The 24,841-nt window shown below is 40.6% G+C and overlaps 1 protein-coding gene across 2 annotated transcripts in view; it reads right to left on the bottom strand.

The window, feature by feature from the left end:
* adgrl3.1 (adhesion G protein-coupled receptor L3.1) overlaps positions 1–24,841 on the bottom strand; it is a 172,198-nt gene that overhangs the window by 125,944 nt on the left and 21,413 nt on the right. For both annotated transcript variants that reach the window (XM_058085631.1, XM_058085624.1), the window contains exons 3-4: positions 23,057–23,137; positions 400–523 (exon numbers count right to left, since the gene is read on the bottom strand). In XM_058085631.1, coding sequence (XP_057941614.1) covers positions 400–454 — 55 coding nt within the window. In that variant the 5' untranslated portion in view covers positions 455–523; positions 23,057–23,137. The remainder of the gene's footprint in view (positions 1–399; positions 524–23,056; positions 23,138–24,841) is intronic.

A 24,841-nucleotide genomic window follows, 5' to 3' on the forward strand; every position in this document is an offset into this window, starting at 1 on the left:
CATCTCTTGGTGTTAAATCTAAAAAGAAAACCCCAAAACGCCTGAGTACCTGTCTGTGCACATTCAGTGTTTGTAAAGGACCTATAAGTCTCTTTTGGTGGAGCACTTTTCATCATTTCAAGAACATCAGCGTCTTTACTGTCAGCACCTGGAGAGATATGTGCATGTGTGCACGTGCACGGTAGCGTTTCCTCACGACTGTGTGATTGACAGAAACCATTAATAGGATTAGGTCCAAGCAGGCCATAGCTCCCTCAAGAACACTTCATAGTGCAATAGCTAAAGTCACACAGTTAAGAGTTCTACCACAATTTTCAACAAAACTATAAGACCATTGGTGTTGAATCAGAATGAATATGATTGATCATGAAGACCACTGATGTTGATGATGTGTCTTACCGATGGCAATGGGAGCAAACAAGGTTGACAGGAAGAGAAGGCATCTGGTCCACATGACGTTCAGTTGACCCGGAAGTAGCGGGTAATGTACTTCCTGCTTCTCACGACTTATCAGCACACAGGCCTGGAAATTGAAATAAAAAGAAACATATTGCTTAAAACATTGCAAATCTAAAAATCTAATAAGAGTACAATCAATTACAACTGTTGGATGAGGTCATATGTTTATCATTATTGGCAATGGTGTCCAATGGCATGAGTATTTATAATTATGTTGATGTACCTCTCCAGGAAAAATAAAAGTTTGATCCAAGCAATTGCAAGCTTTGAGGATTTCTAATTATTTTTGCTTGCTAGTAAAACATTACCTTCCATGCACTTCTAATCCACAGAACGCATTTAGGATTTTTTAATGCATCGGTAAAGAGAAAAAAGCAAATACTTATTAATATTTCTGCACTGAACTGTACAAACACAGAAACACTTAACAGCCTGTTCCGCTTAGTGTGTTTGCTTACAGCTGCCTCCCTCTCCTAAAGGAATTTGCTGTTTTATAACCTAATAATAGTGTGCAATATGTTGAATATCTACAGTACCTGGGCAGCAGAGGGTGTTTCAAGGGATACAAATCTATGAAAAGATAATCCGATTGACTCATCGGTTACTGCTAGGGGGTGTAATAGCTTATCTATCATTGATGGCAAATAAACTCATTCTGTCTTTGCACGGAGAAATACTCTGACATTGTTGCATTTGCAGCTAAAATCTGGCTGGAAAACATTTGCTGAAACACTAATGAGAATGCACACACACCAAGAGGCAAAAAACAAAAAAATCTGTCTTCGGAAGTGCTGATTTCAGTTAAAATATCCACTGGGATGCATTTCAATCGGTGGTCCTAGTTAGCCTTAATGCGTGAAATGTATTGATGCTGCATCTCATTGTCCATTTCATGGTCTAACAACAATACAAAATTTATAAGAGAATGGTTGCAAAAATGTGTTAAAGCGGACTGTATAGCATCATTTTCTAAAGTGGTTAAATTGCTTGGATTTGTTCAGGAAACTCTGCAAACCATCAATGCAACATTTTCCTTCCTGCACTTCTGAATGCCAACTTTCTAACTAATATAATTCCACCAAGTTGTCTCTGCATCAATAAATTCAACATACCGTAATTGCTCCCTCATTCCAGAGAGTTTCCAAGTTGTGTCCATCAATACTACCATTTATGGGAGTCATTTAACAGTAACAGTGGCTAAAATGTTTGTGCTAACATGCCTCAAAGCTCTCGTAAGGGAGGCCAAATGAGGCTGAGATAAGTACAGCCAGGCGGGTGGGACCAATAGAGCAAAGCGGCGAGCCAGAGCCATGGGAAATGTATCATGTGTAACAGAGACTATTGATCATAGTGACCATACAGTTTGGATCCCAGCAGAGACGAAGAGACTGTGAGTGCATCTCCATCATGTCATGCAGTGCAGCCAAATAGCTGCATTACATCTGCTGGTATCTTATGGATACCACATTTTCATTTTATATATTTAAACTGTCAGGGTTACACACTGACCTGTAAAAACAAGGAACATTTTGCATATGCATAATGCATCCTCTGAGAATCTACAATGACAAAAAGCGTCACGCTGGAGACATATCAGGGACACATGTGCACACTAGAGGTTGTGGATCAGTGACAGCACACATAAGACACAACCAGGACGGTCATCTGGCATTGATGGCACTGACATTGTTCTTTCAAGAAGGTCCAAATACATAAAAAAAATTGGAAAGTCAAGCAAAAGCACAATATTTACTTAACCAAATGATCCTGCAAAGCAGATAAAGAAGAAAAAGGGCAAGAATTTTGGAGAGACTGTGACGTCTGTTCCGAAAAGCATGCAGTTGGCGGTAACCGTGAACCACTTCACTGACACTTTTTAAAACACTTTTAAAAAGTATTTTGCCTACATCGGTGATTATCTTTAAAATCTTGGTAAGCATGACAATACACGCCTTTCAATGATGTATAGGCAAATATATGCAACCTGCCTGTTCATACTGCAGTCGTATCGCATACATATTCGATTTATATCTACATACAAATGAGTATGTACCTGCAGTGTGAACATAGACTATGATATGTCTGTCAGCAATTGCATCATCCATCCATGCATACATTTTATATCCTGCTTATCCTCATTAGGGTCACGGATATGCTGGAGCCTATCCCAGCTCGAAGACAGCTGGGAGGTGGGGTACACCCTGGACTGGTCGCCAGCCAATCACAAGGCACATATAGACAAACAACCATTCACACTCACATTCATACCTATGGACAATTTGGAGTGGACAATTAACCTAGCATGTTTTTGGAATGTGGGAGGAAACCGGAGTACCCAGAGAAAACCCACGCAAGGGGAAAACATGCCAACTCCATACAGAGATGCCCGAGTAGAGAATCAAACTGAGGTCTCCTAGCTGTATGGCCTGTGCGCTAACCACTCAGTACCCGTGCAGCCGCAATCGCATCATCACGATGGCAAAGTCATGCAAATTAATACTCAGAAGTATTTTAATTCATTATTGATTAGCTTCAGTATAATGTTATTAATATGGTTCTCACGGAAATACATCTTAATATATGTGGTCTTGGGAAAAACAGGTTTTGGAAGAACTAGGCGGTTTTTGAATACTCATTGCAGTCATGAAACATTACACAGTAGTGAGAGATATTGTCTTTATTTTCATTTCATTCAAACATCAAATTAAGTTATTGAAAGAGGCATTGGAACACACTGAAGAGATGCTGAAAATAGAGTCTCTTAAATATTGATGCAAATCTATCAAGGTCCATTCTACAACTTCTTAAAGGCTTGCCAACAGAACCTAAAAGAGAGGAAGGGAAAGTACGGCAAGCACTTCTTTTCATGCCTTAAACATCTATCGGTTGAATGGCGATGGTGCTTCAAAATTGTTATTATTTTTCAAAATTCTGTAACCTTCATGTAATATTGGAGTTATTCATGTCTAATCAGCTTGGGCTTATGTTAAATTATCTTAGACATGACCTCAAAGGCTCTGTCGACTCTATGACTTATTAAAGGTGATGTTTTCATTGTCGGCTCATTTCATATCTTCAGTACCTGACAAATCCCTAATGGCACCAACAATAGACAAGCGCGCTTTATTCCAGGCTCATTTAAACAACTCAACAAGCTGCCCCATTTTGATTGATTGCTCCCTAACTGGCTTGAACATGAGCAATCTGACCAGCTGTCCCCCAGTTAGACACAGGCGGTATACACTGACATATGGCCGGACGCCACCAGCCACAGCATTCCACTGTTCCATAATTCAAAAGCTATTCTATCACTCCGTATGCCGCGCCACCAACAATCACTCCCCCCCATCGGTTAATTAACCCTCTACATTTCCACCATGCTCACGCTTGACTTTGCAGACAGAAACAGTTGCGTGACAGCCTGGAGCTAATCTGACTTTAAATCATTCAAGTTTATAATTCATAAATACTCACATTCTTCCATATGCTTGGCTAATTATATTAAAGGTACATTGTCCATGTTGCATTCTAGATGGCCCAAAGCATTTTTTTTTCATAATTTCATCATCCTAATGCGTTGATTGGTCAGTATGTTACGATGAACACAGACAGTAATGGTCCTAATCATGCACAAAATATGTAATGTGTTTACACCCTAGGTTTATGGTGCACGTACACGTACGCTTTAACAAACATGGTATGCCTCATCTGAAGCTATACCTCGTGTTAAATTGATGAAATAAATGAGGTGTATATTTGCAATGAGTAACATTTCAACCCTGAGTGAGTATGTTCCAGAACTCGATGAGAGTAATAGTCGAGTTTGTTGTAGGAAATATGAAACATAGATAATAGCTTAACGATAACGATTCAATATCACAGAAATTATGGTGTTCAACTTTGGAGGTCCTGCCTGTGTAACACACATCTGCTGGATGCATAAGAAAAAAAAAAACAATTCACGCTCTGAGCTGACACTACATAATCTGATCCCCGATAAATTGCATGCCTTAGAGAATTAGTATTTATGGTATGTCCCGTACATGTTCTGGCCCTGAATAATAACTTGCAGGCTGTTGCCAAGGCCACAACACTGACAGCATAGATTGCAAGCATATATGAACTAATTGATGTTGTGCTTATTTCCTGCACCAAAGCAGTCTGACCCCAGGAGCACATGTATGCGCGCATGTGTGTGTGTGTATGTGTGTGCGAGTGGCTGCGCGTGTGCATCCTATCCCCTAACGAGAGAGTCCTGTCTGTCGCAGCACTCCTCATTAGGGGATTCTCTCTTCTACTAATGAGCGTTGACCAGACTAGGCTATCTTGTCAACATACTGTAAGTCATGTGCATGCATACACACATACAAGTTTTTACACACATGCTTATCAATAGGAGATCAGATACCCTACCTCCCCAATCAGCCTTAAGGCAGAGATTCTCATATGTGCTCATGCTGTTTTGCAGCATACCCTGCAGCCATGAACCATGAAATAATAGCATCTGTGTTCGTGTGTGTGTATGTCCCAGTGTGTGTCAATGTCTCATAATATAAAATGATCAAAAGCTAAAACAAATTCCATTATTTAGTTGCTCATCTGTAACTGTATTTGCAAGTTTTTAATGAGAATTAAATCAAACAAGGCGGAAGTGAGTCGTGACAGATGCAAAGGGGGGAGCGGGCAGCGATGTTGGGGTGCATGTGTGTTGGGGGGGTGTATAATTAGCAATGAACAAGTTTCTGAAATGAATGCCAAAAATACTTAGTCACACTGCATATAATTAAAGCCTATAACAGAAAAACTGTAAGAGCAGCATGGCCACAGCAGTACGTAAACCTGCACGATCTATGAGACCCGCCTTATGCTCAGTATGTCAGAGACGCATTCATTTATCAATACAGTGGAACCTTGGTTAGCGTCATTAATTATTCAGATTAAAAAAAAAATACAATACCAATACAGATTGACTTATGCAATATATTCAGAACACAATTAGAGAATCCACATAACACTATGATAAAATTGTGGTGGAAACTGTTATGGATGGACCGCCCATGTTCTTCCACTGTGTCAATATCCATCCAATATCCAATATCCATTCATGTATTGTCTTCCTTTGATTTGATGCATCCTGATTTTGAGGGCCCCTGTTTTTAATTGACTTATTTGATGCAGTGTGAAGGTAATGTAATATAACATCATATCTCATCAATTTAACATCACTGTAACAATGTAACATTACATGATGAATTATAGGCCATAGTCAAACACAAAACAACGATCATTAATCAAAACTGAGCATTATTATCTTTCTAAAGAGGGAAGTGTATTGGATTCAGATTACATGAATTGTTGAGGGTGTGTGTTTACTTCCATACCGTAATGCCTTCTAACTCTGTAAAGTGACATTTGACAAGAAACGCATATTTTATTTCCCCCTCCTTCCCTCTTCTATCGCCACTTCCTGTCTTCCTTTAGACTGTCGCTCATTTGTGCTCCGATGGAGAGAAAAGTCTATGCGGGCCAAAGCTCAGGGGGCCGTGCGCTGTGTTCAGTAAAATGGCATGTGTCTGCCAAGCTATGGTAAATTACCTCCAGTTGCCTTGCTAGGGTGGGTTAAATCACTATGGACTATTACTGTGTGTGTGTGTGTGTGTGTGACAGAAAAGGATCGTAATGAGGTAATGCGAATAACACAAAGTGAGAGGGCAGTGATGCACATTATCCTGAGCGCCAGACAGGTAGAACAGCAGACATTTGATTAGAGTGACTCACACACTCACACAGGTAGCTGAAAGGAATCATCAGGACGGGTGGGTGGGCGTCACCTGGCCTATAATGGCCTGTAATGAGGGAGATGAGGCGCTGGCACACACAGCACAGATGGACACTGTGTAAATACACCTTGTGCACATTTGAACCACCATGAGTGATGTAGAATGGAGACCCCGACTCCCCATCCATTGTAACGGCTTTGTGATGATGAAGCCAGAGATAATGATTAACAGTGAGGAGCCCCTGAGAGGGACTGGAGGCTCTGAAAGACGGAGAGCGCAAACTGTCAGCTCCTGGTGACATGAATGTCTTGACGTGACGGACACAACATGTATCCATACTGTTGCATGTGTCTGGGTGTAGTACACCCTCATGACAAATTAAAATCACAATTAATTAGGTTATATGTTTTTCATCCTGTCACTTTACTCAAAGTGACAAACAAGGCACGTCAGCAGGGAGGTTCATTTTTGAATATGCAGCCTGATAACCGTAACGTTGTATAATTTGGATCACATGATCACTTGAGCGAAAACAATTCTGAATGCATTCAATGCATTGAATGCAGTTATTTTTTTAATAGTTAATATTTTAGCCTTTATACAGTGGTTACTTCAGAATGACTACTAATCGTTTAAATACGGTGCTGCTCACGAGACAGTGAGGAAACGGTAGCTTTTTCTGTTGCAAGAGCTATTTCACGCTATAAGTGAACTCACAACGAGATTGTCAACCCATTGGAAATCACAGGAGGTCATTACTCAGTATAACCATCTGATTCACAGTGATAATGTTATATTCATAACACAGCAACTTAACACTCAAAAGGAAATATGAGTACCAATACGATTTAAATATAGCCTTCCATACAAAGTATTTCAAAGATGATTCTTCCACCAGGAAGGGCCAGAGGAGGTGGAGGCAGGAGGTTCATGATTAGCTCATGATTGTCTCCTGTCAAATATAGAGCTGCCTGGTCCTCACAGACTTGTGCACGCCACAATAAGTCATTTAATGATGGGGACATGTGCATCTTATAGTCTGATACGGCTTATATGTGTACAAATGTGTAGTTCTCTCCAAAATCAGTGGGTGCGGCTTACACATTGGTGTGTCTTATACACTGGAAATTAGGGTATTTTACACATGTATGCGTATGACAATGTATTACCAGACCAGGGGTTTCCAAACGTTTTTCACTGAAGGCCGATCAAAAAAATAAATAAAAATACACAGTGGACCACATTTTAATTTTGTAAAAAAGGAAAAATGTTGTCTCCACATATTTCAGAGCAAAGATTTGTGTGATTATTAGTTATTATTATCAACATTTCAGTTTTTGTCTTCACATTCTGATCTTTTGCCACATTTTTCGATTTCTGTTGGGTCTTTTTGTGTTTCATTTTACTTATACATTGTTCCTGTGGCCAATGATAAACAAGCCAAGTGCAACAAATGCACTTTGGACACCCCTGTTCTAGACAATGTTCACTTTGGTCTGAATGCAGCTGATGTTATAATATCATATGAAATTACGCTTAATGCCACAAATGTATTGCACAAGCTATAGTCAACATTCAAATCATCATTGCTTAATTAAGCATCTGTTTTGTGAGAAAAAACACAAATTAATTATTTCTAATGTGATTAGACATTCCTGGAACAAACTAAGGTATTTATATTTGTGTTATATCTTATGGAAAAAAAACATAGCAGAGGTCGACCAGCATTTAAAAAGGATTGTGTTCCACTCCGCACATTGGCGGGATGCAGCCTGCTGCAGTATGTCTGCACCCTAAAGCATAAAGGCCCGCACTCATGCACATACACACACACACGCGCACGCACACACACATACGAGTAGGTGGGTGAGGGGGCTGTTTCACTGTAGGAATGCACACAATTGTCATCGTGCCCTGAAGACAACTAACCGAGCTGGCAATTTATAACATACAGTGCTGCTTGTAAATCCTTTGTGCGGCTGTCCAGCAAAGAAGTGCAGGACTTTGTAGCCTTACAGCAATAGGTCACCCCTACATCAGTCTGTCTGACATGCTTTGGTCAGTTTAAAGTCCTCTGTGGTAGTGCCACAGTGTAATCCCATGTCCTAAATATGCCCATGTCTTTTTGATGTATATTTTTGATGCCTCATCTGAGTGCAGACAAGCACTTATACTAACATTATACTAATGTTACTGTTACTACGTTTTTACTAAACATTTACATATTTGCTATTTTGCATTTAATTTTCGCAAAAACACACAGTGCAAAGGATATTACAGCTTGGAAAGCATGAGCAGTCATACTAATTAAATTCTGTAGCAATAAATTGTTAAATGCTAAAGTAAAGTGAAACTTCATTATGAATCCTCTGTGTTTGCAGAAATATTTGGGTACATTTCAATATTTTTTTGGCAATGTGTCTCCATTTCTGCAACTGAACAATATGCATGCCCGGCCAGTAATTGCTTGTACCTGCATGCACACTAATCATCATCCTGCCTTAGCCTTTGTATCATACATGTTACATGTGAATAAAGACTTTTGTAAGTAATGTAAATTCCAGTGTATCATCAACACCGGTGTATAATCTGGACCCAATAAATTTAGAGGAAAAACAGATTGTACAGAAGCCCAAGCAGGCTATACGCCCTATATGTCTACATCATAAAATGGCATATTATTGGTATTCGTCAGGAAGGGCATCAGGGATATAAAGTGCTCGAGCCAAAATCAGTATGCGGATCAAAAGATCCACTGTGGCAACTCCGAAAAATCGGGAAAAAGCCGAGAGGAACAAACTGTGGTGCACACGAGTCTGTGACGACCAGGTAGCAGGAGGTCGTTACTCAATGTAACAGTCCAACCTAACACTCAAAAGGTGTACCTAAGAAATATACATACAAGTACCAATACGAGTAAAGGTGTCCAACAGAGGGAGCCAGAAAAGCCCAGAGCACAGAGGGAGGCGACATCATTGCCCAGATGCAATGCATTATGGCAAAGTTTTTAAATAGTTGTATTTTTTTCCACTTTAAAATTGTGTTGGTACTTGTTTGTATATTTCTTAGATACAAATGTTGAATGTTAAGCTGCTGTGTCATGAGTTTAGTGTTGTTAGTAACACTGAGTCAGACTGTTACAGTATATTGAGTGACACAATGTGCTGAGATACACTTAGGGATATGTAACAACTTGTCCTAAGAAAAATACAGTGTTCATTTCTCAACTGTTTTTATACATGCAGTTATCATGCTCATTAGCATGTGATCCAAATTGGAAAGCAATTGCTATATGTATATTTATGTCTAAGAAGGTTTCTGATAGGTATCTTACTCTTTGTATACAGATACTATATGTGAAATGTTGAAATGTTTATTTCAAAATTAAAAGTCTGATGTGAAAATGTGGGTCACGTAGTCAAGACTACACAGTCAAGCTCATGAGGCAAAAAGGAACGGTTTGATTCCATCATCCATCCATCCATTTCCTTGTCCTGCGATTCCATCACCTCAAAGCATTTTCTCAGCGTATTTTCTCAGTCGGCGCCTATAACATCCCATGATATCCACTAGTGCAGATTAACCAGTACATTTGTTCTCAATTCATTTCTGTGTGGAATTTTTGCCTGATGACAGAACCTCTCAGCATGCGTTTTCTAGGGCAACTGTAACATCTTGCAAAAAAAAGTAGATCTGTCCCTATAAAACTCATTTCCACCTCTGAAATAGTTCAAAGCTATGGCCTCAGCACACCCTCCTCCTCCTCTCATTCCTTGTTAAACATTCTATTGCCGTCAGAAAATTGCATCTGGGAGGGTTTCGGCATTGACCGGACCATTGCGGTTTCTGCATGGCTGCCTGTGACTGCTCCCGAGGATGCTCCCCAGAAATCCGATGGACCCAAAACCACCCTGTAAATCCACTGTCGACCTTATCTGTAAGGCACTGTGCATTTGGATCGCTCTGCAGCGACACACAATGTTCTGCTCCAATGCGAACTTTCTAATGATCCCACCTAATCAACTCTACCCCATCCCTCTTGACCAGATGGTCATGGGAGAAGGGGACAAGGAGGATAAAAGAAGAAGATAACATATATGGGAGTGGGAGAGAAATGAAGGAGATAAAGAGGTTAGGAAGGAAATAGGCTGAGGAAAATTGAGATGGAAGTGCGGGATAAAGAAGGAGTGACAGAGGGATGGAGGCTGATAGGAAAAAGGGAGTCAGTCGGAGAGGGGGGTGCCAGACGCGATCAGAATCAACATAGAATCTTAAAGCTAAACCTTTGCATCGCTATACTTCTGTACTCTCACATATCCGGACACTGATATGTAGGGTAACACCTTAAAACCTTGCTGGCCACAACATTAGGTGCACCAGCACAAACAAATGACGAGGTCCAATGCAAAAGCTGAATGAAGATAATGAGGATGGAAAATAAACCTGTTTATCAATGATCAAATAATGGCTATTCATCAAATGCAAAATAATTATTTAGGCATAGTAAAATATTGTGCTGAATGTCCTAAACATTGATAAACTCTTTACTTTTATTCTGTAAGGGGTGTTGCAAAAAAGGGAGAGACAAACTTAATGGAAGGAGGTAGAGAAGAAGTGTCAATAACGAGCCTTATTGTACGCGTCTTAGTTATTACTGTCCATTTTATATTATAAGATCATTTAACATGTCCAAGACCATCTTTACCATCTTTATCATTGATTATAGTCTCAGCATTTGAACGGTTTGCTTTGCTTTTCACTTTCACTGTCCTTTTCTTTGATGTGCTTCCCCATAAGAGTCTACCTCACAGAGAGGAGTCATAATGGAGATTAAAGTTTAAAAGTTAGCTAAAAAGAAGAAAAGTGATGTTATGCTTCTTCAGTGTTGCCAAGTGCAACTAACATACATATTGTACATATTACTTCGCCTACGTATTTATCCCCCGCACGTACGTAATTAGTTCTGTTTTTGTACAGTATCAATAATTTGTGGGAGTGCGTTGTAACAGAGACCGCCGGTATATAGATTATGTTCAGTTTTATATTCAGAAGTGGACATTTTACCAAAAAGTCTAAATTTGGTATACTTTTTTTTTTTATTTACAAGTGAAAAAAATGTTCTAAGTTGGAACATGTTAACAGTGACTACAAATCTGTATCATTATGTATTTATGAACATTTTACTGAACATAAACATTTACAGGTAATGCTATTTTAATTCGGGATTACGCTGTAGAATATATTTTGATTAACTATTGTCTTGTCAGAATGTACTCTAAAATATTGAGTGTTTTGGGACTATGATACAAGAAAAATGCATGTAAGTAAGTAATTCCTTCGAGAAGGCGGTAAATTGAATCCACTATTGTTTGCATACAGGAGCACCCAGTCATCTACGGCGTAATCTTTGGCTGCCGTGAGCCGAGAGTTAATGGTTGACAAAATTGCTTCTGATACAATCAATTATGTCAACTAGAAACGCAGCAATCGTGATCCCAATGCCACTGCCATAGTTTTCCTCCCTTTGATCCATCTGCATTCTGAATCACACTCGCTTGCTCACCCCCACAACATCGCCATCTTCCTCCTTTCCTCTGTCACTGCGCTCCAAACCCAGTACTGTCACAGTGGATCCATCAAAGCCCTGCCTTAAAGCCAGCGGCGGGCAGAGGCGAACTTTTGTGTGTGTGTGTGTGTGTGTGTGTGTGGGTGTTTGTGGATGAAAGTTGTCCTGTACAGTAGAGAACAGCCACCTCAGCAATGACTGATGCCGCACTGAAGTGGAGGGAGACCAAAACCAGGCACTCGTGGCCTAGATTTACACCCTCAGGAAAGGCCTAGGCCTTGGGAAGCGAGTGAATGGACTCGTGCTTTGTCCACATTATCAAGCATTTCTGTTAGCTTCCTTTCCTTCTATGTCGCTTATCAGGAGATGGCATTCTTGGAGTCTTTGGAGAATTACAATATAAATTTAAGGCCCGCCAAGCGTTTGAATCCGGCCCACCAGTTGCTTCAAAAGTACAGTATTTAATTTAAACTTTTAACATACCAGCTGGTAACATGACTTACAAGTAGTCAGCTTTTTGATGGTTTAGGTAGCTTTTCATATGCAGGGATCCAGACAGCTACCTCATCTAGGCCTGTCACGATAACACATTTTGCTGGTCGACAATTGTGCTATTAATAATCTAACGATATCTGATCACAAACTATTATAATTAAGATTATCATTCAAAGATCATTGTGTTATATCACGTTTGATCCATTACTACTTGTGCATAATATAATATAATAAAGGATAAAGGGTTCAATTCCACCCTCGGAGTTTGCATGTTCTCCCCGTGCATGCGTGGGTTTTCTCCGGGTACTCCGGTTTCCTCCCACATTCCAAAAACATGCTAGGTTAATTTGCGACTCCAAATTGTCCATAGGTATGAACGTGAGTGTGAATGGTTGTTTGTCTATATGTGCCCTGTGATTGGCTGGCAACCAGTCCCTGCCTCTCGCCCAAAGACAGCTGGGATAGGCTCCAGCATGCCTGCAACCCTAGTGAGGATAAGCGGTATAGGAAACAGATGGATGAATGGTGTGTCTTGTTTTCATGCAACAAGCCCCTGTAAGATCATTCATTCATTCATTCATTTTCTACCGCTTTTCCTCACAAGGGTCGCGGGGGGTGCTGGAGCCTATCCCAGCTGTCTTCGGGCGAGAGGCGGGGTACACCCTGGACTGGTCGCCAGCCAATCACAGGGCACATATAGACAAACAACCATTCACACTCACATTCATACCTATGGACAATTTGGAGTGGCCAATTAACCTAGCATGTTTTTGGAATGTGGGAGGAAACCGGAGTACCCGGAGAAAACCCACGCATGCACGGGGAGAACATGCAAACTCCACACAGAGATGGCCGAGGGTGGGAATTGAACCCTGGTCTCCTAGCTGTGAGGTCTGCGCACTAACCACCAGACCGCCGTGCCGCCCCCTGTAAGATCATTCTTATCAAATTTGTTTTCCATAGCTTATCAGTCTATTATTGCAAACTTTCATACTAAGTGAGTTATGCAACGTGTTCACATCCCAAATATGGTCATCTAAAGCAACAACTAAAAAAAAGGCTTTGCTTTGCAAACGTCACATTAATCTCAATCCTGACTTTCAGCCTTTTTTTTAATCCCATCCTTTGTATACACCGTTTTACAATCCATGCACCTCACCCTTGGAACGCCACAAAACAAGATTAAAAATGTTAGCCATCCGCAGGCTCCTTTCATCTATTGGTTTCCCTTTCCTGATAAATTGAAACATCTGAAGATTCAGATGGCCTCAATAAAATAACTGTGTTTTTATTTTCCCACGAATACTGTCAAAGATTTTAAATTAAAGTGGTGTGGATGGAAATTCCTCTGATTCAATTGTGAAAATGTGTTTTTGGATGAGATGTTACAGCCCCGTCCCTTGCTCCTTGCGTTACAGAGCAGGTAGGAACTGTGTATATCAGGGTGTTGAAATATTTATTCCAGAAGGCTCTTTCCAGACTGGGCCCTGTTCATAATTCAATAATGCATGAACACCAACGCTGGCATAAAACATCCACTTATCGCTGGAAAGTCTAACTGCAAAAAAAACTGCATCAGAAATATGGAAGAATCCAGCTCCGAGAAGAGAAGAGTGCATTCATTTTGAACATTGTTGACTTGACTCAGAAGTAAGAAATTCACCAGTGGGTGCAAAAAAAAAACATTCTATTTGGTGGAATCGCATTAAAACATATTTTGGAGTCATTTTGACAGTTGTGTTGCAACGGTGTGCAAAAAATGCCTCATGACAGATATCTGCGGTGATATTGGGAATATTTGTCAGCAAACGCGGTCATCAGATATTACATTTTCACTTCTATTTGCGCAAACAAATGGAAATCGGAGAATAGACTTTCTTCAAAGTATACTGGGAGTGGAGCGACGCAGCGGTGGTTATTCAGAAGTGTACCTGGAATATTATCAGATAAAAATCGCCTTTTGTCCCCACAGAGCTGAGTCTAAGCTGTTGTGTGTGCAACTTGCAGACATATTCTCAAATTGAAGTTCAGATCTTCATAACCGTTAAGGCGAGAGCGGAAAGATGTTAAAAGATTTTATTTTTAGATAATATTATTCAATATTCTTCAAATGCATGCCTGTACCAATCACCCTTTCATGATTGCAGGACCATGTTATTATTGTCTGCATGAGCACCGACCGCACAAACTGTTGCATTTTTGATAAGCTGCATCCATCACTTTTCCTCAAATAGCACAAAACCGATGGTACAATGAGCTCCGGCAGGACATACGGCGAGCCATTTGGAAGCAATCAACGGAGACAGTAAAGGTAAACACGGACGCTAAATGTCAGCCGCGGAGATTGCACTGCTACAATATCACCTCAGGGCACGGGACCCAAATAACCGAAATCAATAATTGAATCATTTCATATTCAAATCACGCTGAAAAGAGGTCTGGATCCTATTGCAGTCCCATATCCCTGGTGTGCTGATATATTCCAATCAGGAAAAGAGAGGCGGCATTGAAATTACAGTAATTCAAAGAGGCAGCGGATTGAGAGCAACTGTTCGGACCGCCTATATCCTACCCATATCATCTATATCATGTATATTGTCTGCTTTATATTAGGCTATATGCGTAGTACATAATACTTTACATACACAGTACGTTAGTATTTCCTTATATCATCAAAGATCATTCCTTATCAAAAATTGTGCATTTGTGTTCTCTTGTAATACAGAAGTAAGAGTCGACTTGATGACTATAACACAGTTAATGCATCACAACACACAGTTATGTGAACACATAAGGGTATTATTGTCCTAATTTTTTCACTGCACTTTGTCATGATTCTAAATCACAAACTGCTATCGAAATCCCCATACACAATGCAAATACGTCCCTTCTGGCATCATTATGTTGCCCTTGCCTTTTTATGGAAAACAGTCTGATATGTTCAACCGACATGCACTAGAAAATAAGAAAATAATCACAAAAATAAAGCAGAATGTAGCTACTTCATTTATTGAGTGTTTTAATATTTCACCAGGAGTACATATCATGAAAAAATCTTTTCATTGTGTTGAACCCACAATGAAAGAGAATTGCTGTGTAATAGTATGTACACTGCATGTTTATCAATGTTTAATTGTGCAAGAAATATGTGATCAAAATTTAATAGCTGTGCTCCTCACATCATCTATGCCGTGAGCGGCTTGAGGTCTTCGATGTTCATTCCCAGTCGGGAGTAATTCTAGACAGTGAATTGAGTGCATACTGACTTGATCTGATCAAAAAACACATTGTGATAAGAAAATTGTGTATACTGATAGAAATGATAAACAGAAAGAACCAATTGATGACGTGTTTTTCCTGCGACTGCACAACACAGCACAGTGTATTGACGCATTGGTGCTTTGTATCTACCACTAGTATGGTCCAACGATGGCGGAGAAAGCAGAGCAAACAACAAATCAACCAAAAGAGATAAAGAGAAAATGAACATTTGTGAAGGCAAAGAAATTATTGGTAAACGTGTAGGTATCAATGTAATATGGAAGTGGTTTGGTTTCGGTAGTACAGGTAGTACAGGTAGTACAGGTATGTGGAGAACATAAGTTTTTTCGGAGGAACACACTGCAAGTGAGTTGAAGGAGTTTCTCCATGAATGGCACTTATGGCATAATTATAATTATGATTACTATTATAATTATATAATTCTAATTCATTATTATAATGATTCGGGTTAAGGGTTGTAGCTTTTTATACAAGACTCCGCCGAATGAAATTATATTGTCATACATCCCAAAAATATTGTGATAAATGTAAGGCCCATATCACTCAATCCTACTTTTTAAACAAGGGATGCTCCGATCAGGGTTTTATGCTGGCAATTCTGATACCGATCATGCAGGGACTGAAATCATCGTCATTAAAGAGCATCAGATGTGAAAGCGGTGAAACACAAAAGGAGGACAAACAGCGGGGAGGAGTGAGTGAAACTGAACTCGCTTGTTTTGTTTCTCACAGGCACTTCACAAATAAGATGGCGCATCCTTCAAGGAATACAGTGAGCGCTAAATAGATGCTCTCTTCCAAGTTGTTGACAAAAGGCCTCTCTGAAGGCCATTTCCCTATTGTCAAGTGTATGTTTGCATGTGTGTGAGTGTGTGTGTGTGTGTGATGGAGCACTGTGTGCCTCACCCAGGTGGCAGTGTATTCATGTTCAATAAGGCATTGATGTGTGTTTGCTCCGCTGGTGCATTGTCACGATCCTTAGAGGGAAATTAAGGCTCCATGGGGGACAGGCTGGTATCTTTGGCACAGTCAACAGGATACTCAGACACATTGAGGGGATCATCACATTGAACAACAATGAACAAAGCAAATAGGATCAACACTAGTCGGTCTTCCTGCCATGACTCAAGTATTGACAACAGCAGAACTTTTACCTGAGGTAGTGTGGAGTAGGACCACATTTTAAAGTTGCTGGAATTGCCATTATGTGTGAGGTCCAACGTTTGACTGTAATTTCTTGAAACCCAAAAAGTCAGAACGATTGTGAGTGTGTGTGTGTGTGTACATTTTTTACAGTGCTTTACAGTACAGTATATTACTTATTTTTACAGTACTATTACTGTTATCACATGAAATCCGTGAATAACAATACCAATCACATGTATGCAGTGTATGTACTACTGGCTATATTAGGGGGTCACCAAGGTTTTTTCTTGTGAGAGCTACTTTTACAAAATGAAAATGGCCAAGAGCTACTCCTTTTAGGACCATTTATTTTCATAGCTTATTTCAAGCCAAACAAAGTGAATATGTTTGTTTTACCACAACATTATCAAAATAATGGTATCCACAACTCAGGTTTTGTATTTCATTTATAACATCATTAATTGAAAACTCGAATAAAAAGCAGCATCCGCTGCCTTGTGAACCGCAGATGCAGCCGACTCCCTCGCCTTAGCATCCCGGAGAGGAGACAAAATGCCGGCACTCATCCGTCAGCTTGGCACCACTGCTGAAATCAGTGAGCACGTCAATGTCCACGCAAGCTGTGCGTGCTCATTGGAGAGTCGAACTGGGGAAGAGCCGCGACTGCCATGCGCCCACCACATGCATGCTTATGGAGTCAGAAGTGGTTGCTAAAAATCACTAAAAGTGTTATATAGTGTCTGCATGCTCCCAAAACCATACTGAGGCAGTACTCATCCCTGGATTTTGCCTTGCAGGTTAAGACCGGGGCTTTAGCCACTGCCTGATGGATGATCACATTATGAGACTCAAACTCACCACACCCTGCCAAGTGCTCACCCCCAAATGCCACACCAATCTAAAGCTTTTTAAAGCGCCACCATGGTGAGACATTTTTGAGGCACGTTTTGCAGGGTGCAAAAAAAATATATATCAAAGACAGGAAGTTGAACACATGGCAGACATGGTTGTTCTGAATGCTGCAATGATCGGCGGAGGGGCTCTGCTTTTTCACTGATATCGACCACAAAGGCCGATCGATGGGAGAATCCCTAATAAATACTGTATTGTTTCGAATTAGGGCTGCAAAGCGGTCAAGTGGTTAGCGCGCAGACCTCACAGCTTGGAGAATTGGGTTCAATCCCACCCTCGGCCATCTCTGTGTGGAGTTTGCATGTTCTCCCCGTGCATGCGTGGGTTTTCTCTGGGTACTCCGGTTTCCTCCCACATTCCAAAAACATGCTAGGTTAATGGGCGACTCCAAATTGTCCATAGGTATGAATGTGAGTGTGAATGGTTGTTTGTCTATATGTTCCCTGTGATTGGCTGGCGACCAGTCCAGGGTGTACTGCGCCTCTCGCCCGAAGACAACTGGGATAGGCTCCAGCACCCCTCCAGCGACCCTCGTGAGGAAAAGCGGTAGAAAATGAATGAATGAATGTTTTGAATTGTCCAGTATCCCAAATGAGATTTCTGTGTACCACCTTCTGTTTTCACTTCATTTCACACTGTTGGACTTAAAAGCCAAAACAACGCATGATTATAAGCTCCTAAGTCATGAACCTCATTGAAGCCAGCTTATTGACCAAGATTTGTTGCATGAATGTCTGAGGGGGAGTAGGTTTTGAGAGGAATGAAAAGGTTGGCTGGCGCTCACACATTTTTTTTTACCACAGTTGCACGTGGGAACTGCTCAGGAAAAGCTGCCGCTCCCCCACGCTATTGGCCACCGAGATGTTCCGCTGGAACGACGAAAGGTTAAGTGCGGTGAGGTCGAAGCCCTGATTGTAGCTGTTGAGGGATTTCAAGTGCCAAGATTTTCACAGCCGCCCGTACAAGGAGGATTCCAAAGCATGACCTTTCGGTTCCAAGCTCATTTCCTGCGAGCCTATCTGTTACTGCAGGTCAATACAAGCCCAGTGAGAGCTAATGTGGAGATAGAGGACTTACTGTAGATGTCCTAGCTGCAAGGGTGCATTTAGTCATTTGGGGGCCAAAGCAAACCTAGTTATTGTCCATGTAATGGAATGGCAAAAGTTTGTTTTTGTTGTTTTTTTAAGCCATTTCCTCCTGCTTTTGAAATCTATTAAAGATATATGTCAGGCTAAATAAATTGCCATGTTATCTTACCCCACCCCCTCACAAAATGTGATTGTTGATTGTCTACTAACAAGTGTGAATATGAAAAAATGTCATATTTCCTGAACTAAATCAAGTCCTTTAAATCCCTTTTTTCTCTCAATGTCTTCTGACCCTCCTATTTTTCGGAATGCACAGTAATATTGAATAGTCCATTGCATGAGATTGGATGGGGGATCAGTCAAAACAGTCATCAAAGATTACACATTTTAATTTTTTGAGTTTTAAACACACATATTAGACTAACACGGTAATAGCATGAAGAAAAAAAACATCAATAATCTAAGATGCACCTACCTTTTGGACATATATGTGCCACACCAGACTAAAGCTCTACATGTCCATGTCATAAAATGCTATATTGTAGCCAAATATGCCTCCCTCTGGTGGATACAGCCTAAAGCTAGTTTTCAACTGCAAAAACACTAGTGAAATATAATCTATATAAGAGGATATCTGTGCTATTTTTAAAGAATAAACTGGGAAAAAAAATGCTAGTCAAATATCCGGCAGCCCACTCATCTTTTTAAGGGTCTTCTACAAAAATGCTGGCCAAAGATCATCTGTATAACATGACTGCAGCGCGGTTATTATTCAGACCTACTCTAAAAACGTTATTCAAAAAGCAACCCTGTGAGCCTTGTAGTGAGTATAGACTAGATATCCACGTGTTCCTATTTGTAGACACATGCATAGCCAGACAAACTTGATTGATTGATTGACTTACTCAAACGCTTACTTAACTGTAACTCACTCCCAAGTTTCCACCCCCATCACAGTATCTGTCAGGTGTCATTTTTCAGTAACATCTGCTATGCGTCCTGCTCTAAGTGTTTCTGTGCATATTTCTGTATGAGAATCCTGAGTGTGTGTGCATGTGTGTGCATATGTGCACACTCGGGGAATGGCTGTTTTTAATTGCACTGGCCCATCTGCTAATTCTTGAGAACAGGCTTGCATCATACAGAAACAAAGAATGCAGACAATACATACACACACTCACGCACGCACGCACACACACACACCACAAGTTCTTGCCTCAAAGCCTTCAACTTAGACCCTGCACAATCTGTACCCCTTCCTCCAGCAGCTGGAGGGACGGCATTGACTGGCAGGATTTGCAATATGGACCCTATTGTTTTAGGACAAAGGCCTCTCTACTCATGGCAAAGGTCACATTACTGAACAATAAGCTTGTGTTATTAGGGGCTGCTGGCAGGGGAGCAAACCAGCATGTAACGCATGTGTGTGAGAGAGAGATATCCAATAAAATATGTGTAAAGACTGCAAGAGCTGGCATTTTGAATTATAATAATATCATGCCAATGCTAATATACACTCACTGGCCACCACATTTGGTTAATTAGAAAGTGCTCTCAGCATGAAGCAGTTAACGCCATTGTAAACCACAATAATAAAACACATTGCTAAATGAATACATGGGAATGTGTCAATCAAAGTGAAGGCTGACCTTTTAATGCTACTCTTGTACTGGGCCTCATTAGTAACTTACATTTCTTCTCCGCAAGGTCACATTTAGATTCAGAAAAAGATCTGATAAGATGCAATGATTCCTTTCACCAAAGAAACGGATAGCATTTAAGTGTGCTCTCTCGCTGGTAATGTGCCAAAAAGACGTTTGTGTAATTGTGTACACAGAGCGGGAAACACCTGCCTGCCACATATCCCCACACGACGACTGATATGTCCCCCTTCCTGTTGTTCTTTCTTTGCCTCATTGTCTTGGTGAAATGAAACCTTGATATCACTGGATTAGATTTCAAAAGAGAGCCATTCCGACTCATGTGAGAGCTAGAAAGGGAAACGGGAGGAGTGACAGGGCGAACAGGAAATGTATTAAAGGAAAAATGCACATTTTGGGAAATTTACCGATCATCCATAATCCTTGTGTGAAAAAAATTGAAATTGAAATAGAAATCTTGTTTTACCATATTATATACATGATGTGATCATGCACTAACAGGTACATCCATGTACCATTATATGCAATACTTACAGAAACATTACCGGACACAAATATTATCAACACAAGCATAGCATTTGCATGTAACATGCAATGCAAACATGACATCATTTTATTAAAAGCAAAATGATCTAACTAACAGCTGCCCAATCTATCGCTGACAGACTGTATTTTAAGATATGTAGTGAAGCCTGCTTTTTGTCATAGCTGGCCTCCAGGAAGTAGTGGCCATATGCATAGGGCGGGCTCATCTATCTACGGCTGGGTAAAGGTTGCATCAAGTCCACATGAGGAAACAAGCATTCATGTACTGCATGTTTGCAAATGTGTGGCCTGCGCGCTAACCACTCGTCCACCGTGCAGTCTAAATAAGACATTTCAACAAGAAGATGTACACATTTACATGCATTAATGACCTTCACCAACAAATACAAAAGATATATACACAAATGCATGTATGTATTAAAAAAAATCATGTCAACAAGGATTTGAAGGCCGTCTGACCATATATTCAAAGAACTGTATCTTCCTCCGTCGTCAATAAATTGACTGTGCAGTTCATCAGGCCCAACTCCCGAAGACGGTATTTCTAATTAAAAAGGCCCTCGTAAATTTGACACTTTACAGGCCTCGCTCAGCTGGTAAATACAGTGTAAATAAGTTGCACTGAGTGGCTTCATGGGCAGATGAAGGTCTGTGTTCGTACTATAACTCCTTTTGATGCCTTCAAGCCACATCAGTGACTGACTGAAATGAAACCAATATTGTTGTTTGTGTGTTATGCATGTAATGTTGGTCCTGGACCTGACTTGACATGTTTACATCCTGATGTTGCCCCATTACCCGCCTCCAGGTCATATTTAGAATGCAGCCCTTACATGATGAACATGGTCATTTCAACATCTGCAAGCAGGCGCCTAAAACATCTGTGACCAATTATCAAATAGGTTGAGTTACTTCCAAGAGTTAACAACTAATGAACATTTATTGCCTGGCTGTCTGAGCTCCACATGGTGTAGCTTCTGTGTGTCAGACATTGCCTTTATTGAACCTAACCTGTATTCTTATATTAGAATAAAATAACTTTGGTTGATTCACCTACAGTAAACGAGCCCTAACATGCTATCATTTTTCCATCATCTGCTTATTTAGATGCTTCTATTGTATGTACGTAAGTCAGGAACAACCACTGTACATCGCACGCTATTTTGTGTCACACCGTCACATCTGATTGCATTACCAGTCTGAGAGGACACATTTGTCGTGCCAATTAGGGCACTTTCCGGCACAGATGGAACCCAGAAATCCCCAGAGAGAACAATGGGTCAAATTTAGGTCCTTAAAAAAATCATCATCATGCATACAGTGGGTTTTGCAAAAAATAAGTACACCAGGTGCGTGGGTATATTCTCGTGACTATGCCTCGGGCCTACGCTGTACATGGGAGAGCATTGTGGCTTATCATCTCGGTTGAGATGATACAGTAAGTGCAGAGCTTTCACAAAAATTTGGAAGATTTTACACAATGTAATGCATTGTAATTAGTAGGGCTGTCAAAAATAATGCATTTGCAGCAATTTATTTAATTTTTTATGTTAACATTTTTGCCTTAATTAATGCATGCACATGATGGCATCCTCTGTGTTATGATGGCAGACTGAAGCACAGTGCAGAGAGTCTAAGGCTCTTTTATAACATCAATTTGACCTGAAAACATCAACAACAGTGCAATTCCAACACCATATATGTACAGTGTTTTTTTATATGTACAGCCAGTGGTTAGCGCGGCACACAGCCAAGAGAGCCGGGTTCGATTCCCCGCTCGGGCATCTCTGTGTGGAGTTTGCATGTTCTCCCCATTCCTCCCACATTCCAAAAACATGCGTGCTAGGTTAAATGGCGACGCCAAATTTTCCATAGGTTTGAATGTGAGTGTGAATGGTCGTTTGTCTATATGTGCCCTGTGATTGGCTGGCCACCAGTCCAGGGTGCCCATAGTTTTGTAACAATGTTTTGTCTTTTCAGTGCGGCATTTCTGACAAATTCCTAGTGAGTGCTGTGGTAGATTCTGGCCCTTTTTTAGAGAGCATCTGAAAATCATTTTGCTGCAAAAGAAGGCTGTGTGCTGCACAAACCTTGAGAGAATGCACAGAGTCACATTCTTACCTGTTACAGCGCACTTTGCTTTGTCAAAGTGAAATGAAACCCCAGGGAATCACATCTCACTGGCACCTGGACATCCAAGTCCTGAAGATAGAGCAAGAAAAAGAAGATAAAGTAAGGAAATAGTGGGAGGTTGTTGGAGCTCACTGAACTTAAGCTCAAGGCATTTTTCACACCAGAGACAGAAAGCCATAATGTGAAGTGAATATGGGGTGCACTGCGAGAATAATGGCACCCTCCAGATTGTTTGAATACCCATAACCCACTCACAGACAAGAACCATGAGGCCATTTTGGCTCCTGATTGCTTGTTTTAGTGTTTGCAGGGATGTGTGTGCACGAACTTGTACAGCTGTGTGTTCTCTGCCATGTAATGACTCCTTAAGTGGCATGGTATCAAAGTCCATAATGACATAATGGTCTATCACCATGCTGAGTCTTTATCTCATGCCAGGTTTAAAAGGGCGCCATTTCACTGACAAACGCCAGAGTCCACTTGTCGGCTCTAGTCCTGCTGTACAGTGTAGCATTTATTGAGTTGGTCTATTTTATCTTTTCTATTTATGCCTTGTACTCTGCGCCATATTGCTCTGTTGTCGATCACTATGTCCATCTTTTATTGGTTTCTAAATGACAGTGGAACCCTGTTCCCCAGCTTACTTGTCTTGAGCTAAAGCTATGTAAACTCATTTCTACAAGGTCAGCCTGGAAGTGAATGTGTCTTAATGGGAATGACACAGTGTGCACTCGCGTTGGCAGTTGTATAGCGTTGTTTACCACGACAGCAGAAAAATGTCTTTAGCCTTGGACTCACACGCTTAACAACCTTTGCCAACGTTCTATTCCAGATTTTGACAAATGTGCAAAAGTCTAGGAATTGGAACTCTTTCAGAAATTCTGTTGCCGATCATGAATGGAGGGAAGAAATTAATTCGGGACAGGTTGATCCAGGTTGGTGCATCACAGCATAACATAGCAAACCCAATACTCAATAGTGACTTTCTTACGAATTTTCTAGATGAGCACGTCACCTAGATATATGTCACGGTACATTTGAGAACATTGGAGAAAAAACACACAGTTGTATTCGCTCAAGGCTGCAAAATATAAACTATGAAATTCATTGTTTTTGGTCATATCAAGTTATGGTGATATCGAGCCATGTATCACAAATTGTGTTAAATCGTAAAGTACCCTGAGATTTCCAGCCCTACTTGTCAATGTTCTGCACTGCCAGTGTCACTGCTACTACAGTAAACCTCGGATATATCGGATTCAATTGTTCCCACTGGTTTTGTCCGATATGAGCGAAATCCGTTATATGCGTATACCGGAAAATGTCCGTTTTACGCATATATCGGATTTATATCCGGTATATGCGTAAATCGGATTTTAGCCGTTATAAAAAGGCACTTCCTTGACTATTTTTTCCAATGTACCTGGACTGGGCAATGAAAAGAGACGTAAGGTAATGAGAATTTAACTTTATTGGACTCTGAGCATAACAAATTGTTAATTAAGCTAGGCCCTGTTACGCCCGTCAGGCCTACGTTATTTCCAATAGTGAGGTTAAGATCTCATTCACTGCTGTGCTAGTATTATTGACGTCACTCACTTTTATATTTGTCCTAAATCTGGAGCCAGGAGAAAGACAATAGCCAGTGACATCAACAAGATTAGCATAACGATGCGGCCATCCGATATATGCAAGGGAAATTTAATGGAAATGCATTGGAACGGGACTGGAGATTTTGTCCGAAATAGGCGAAATCCGTTATAAAAAATCCGA

The sequence above is a fragment of the Doryrhamphus excisus genome, chromosome 1 (assembly GCF_030265055.1).
Source record: "Doryrhamphus excisus isolate RoL2022-K1 chromosome 1, RoL_Dexc_1.0, whole genome shotgun sequence".
Classification (NCBI taxonomy): Eukaryota; Metazoa; Chordata; class Actinopteri; order Syngnathiformes; family Syngnathidae; genus Doryrhamphus; species Doryrhamphus excisus.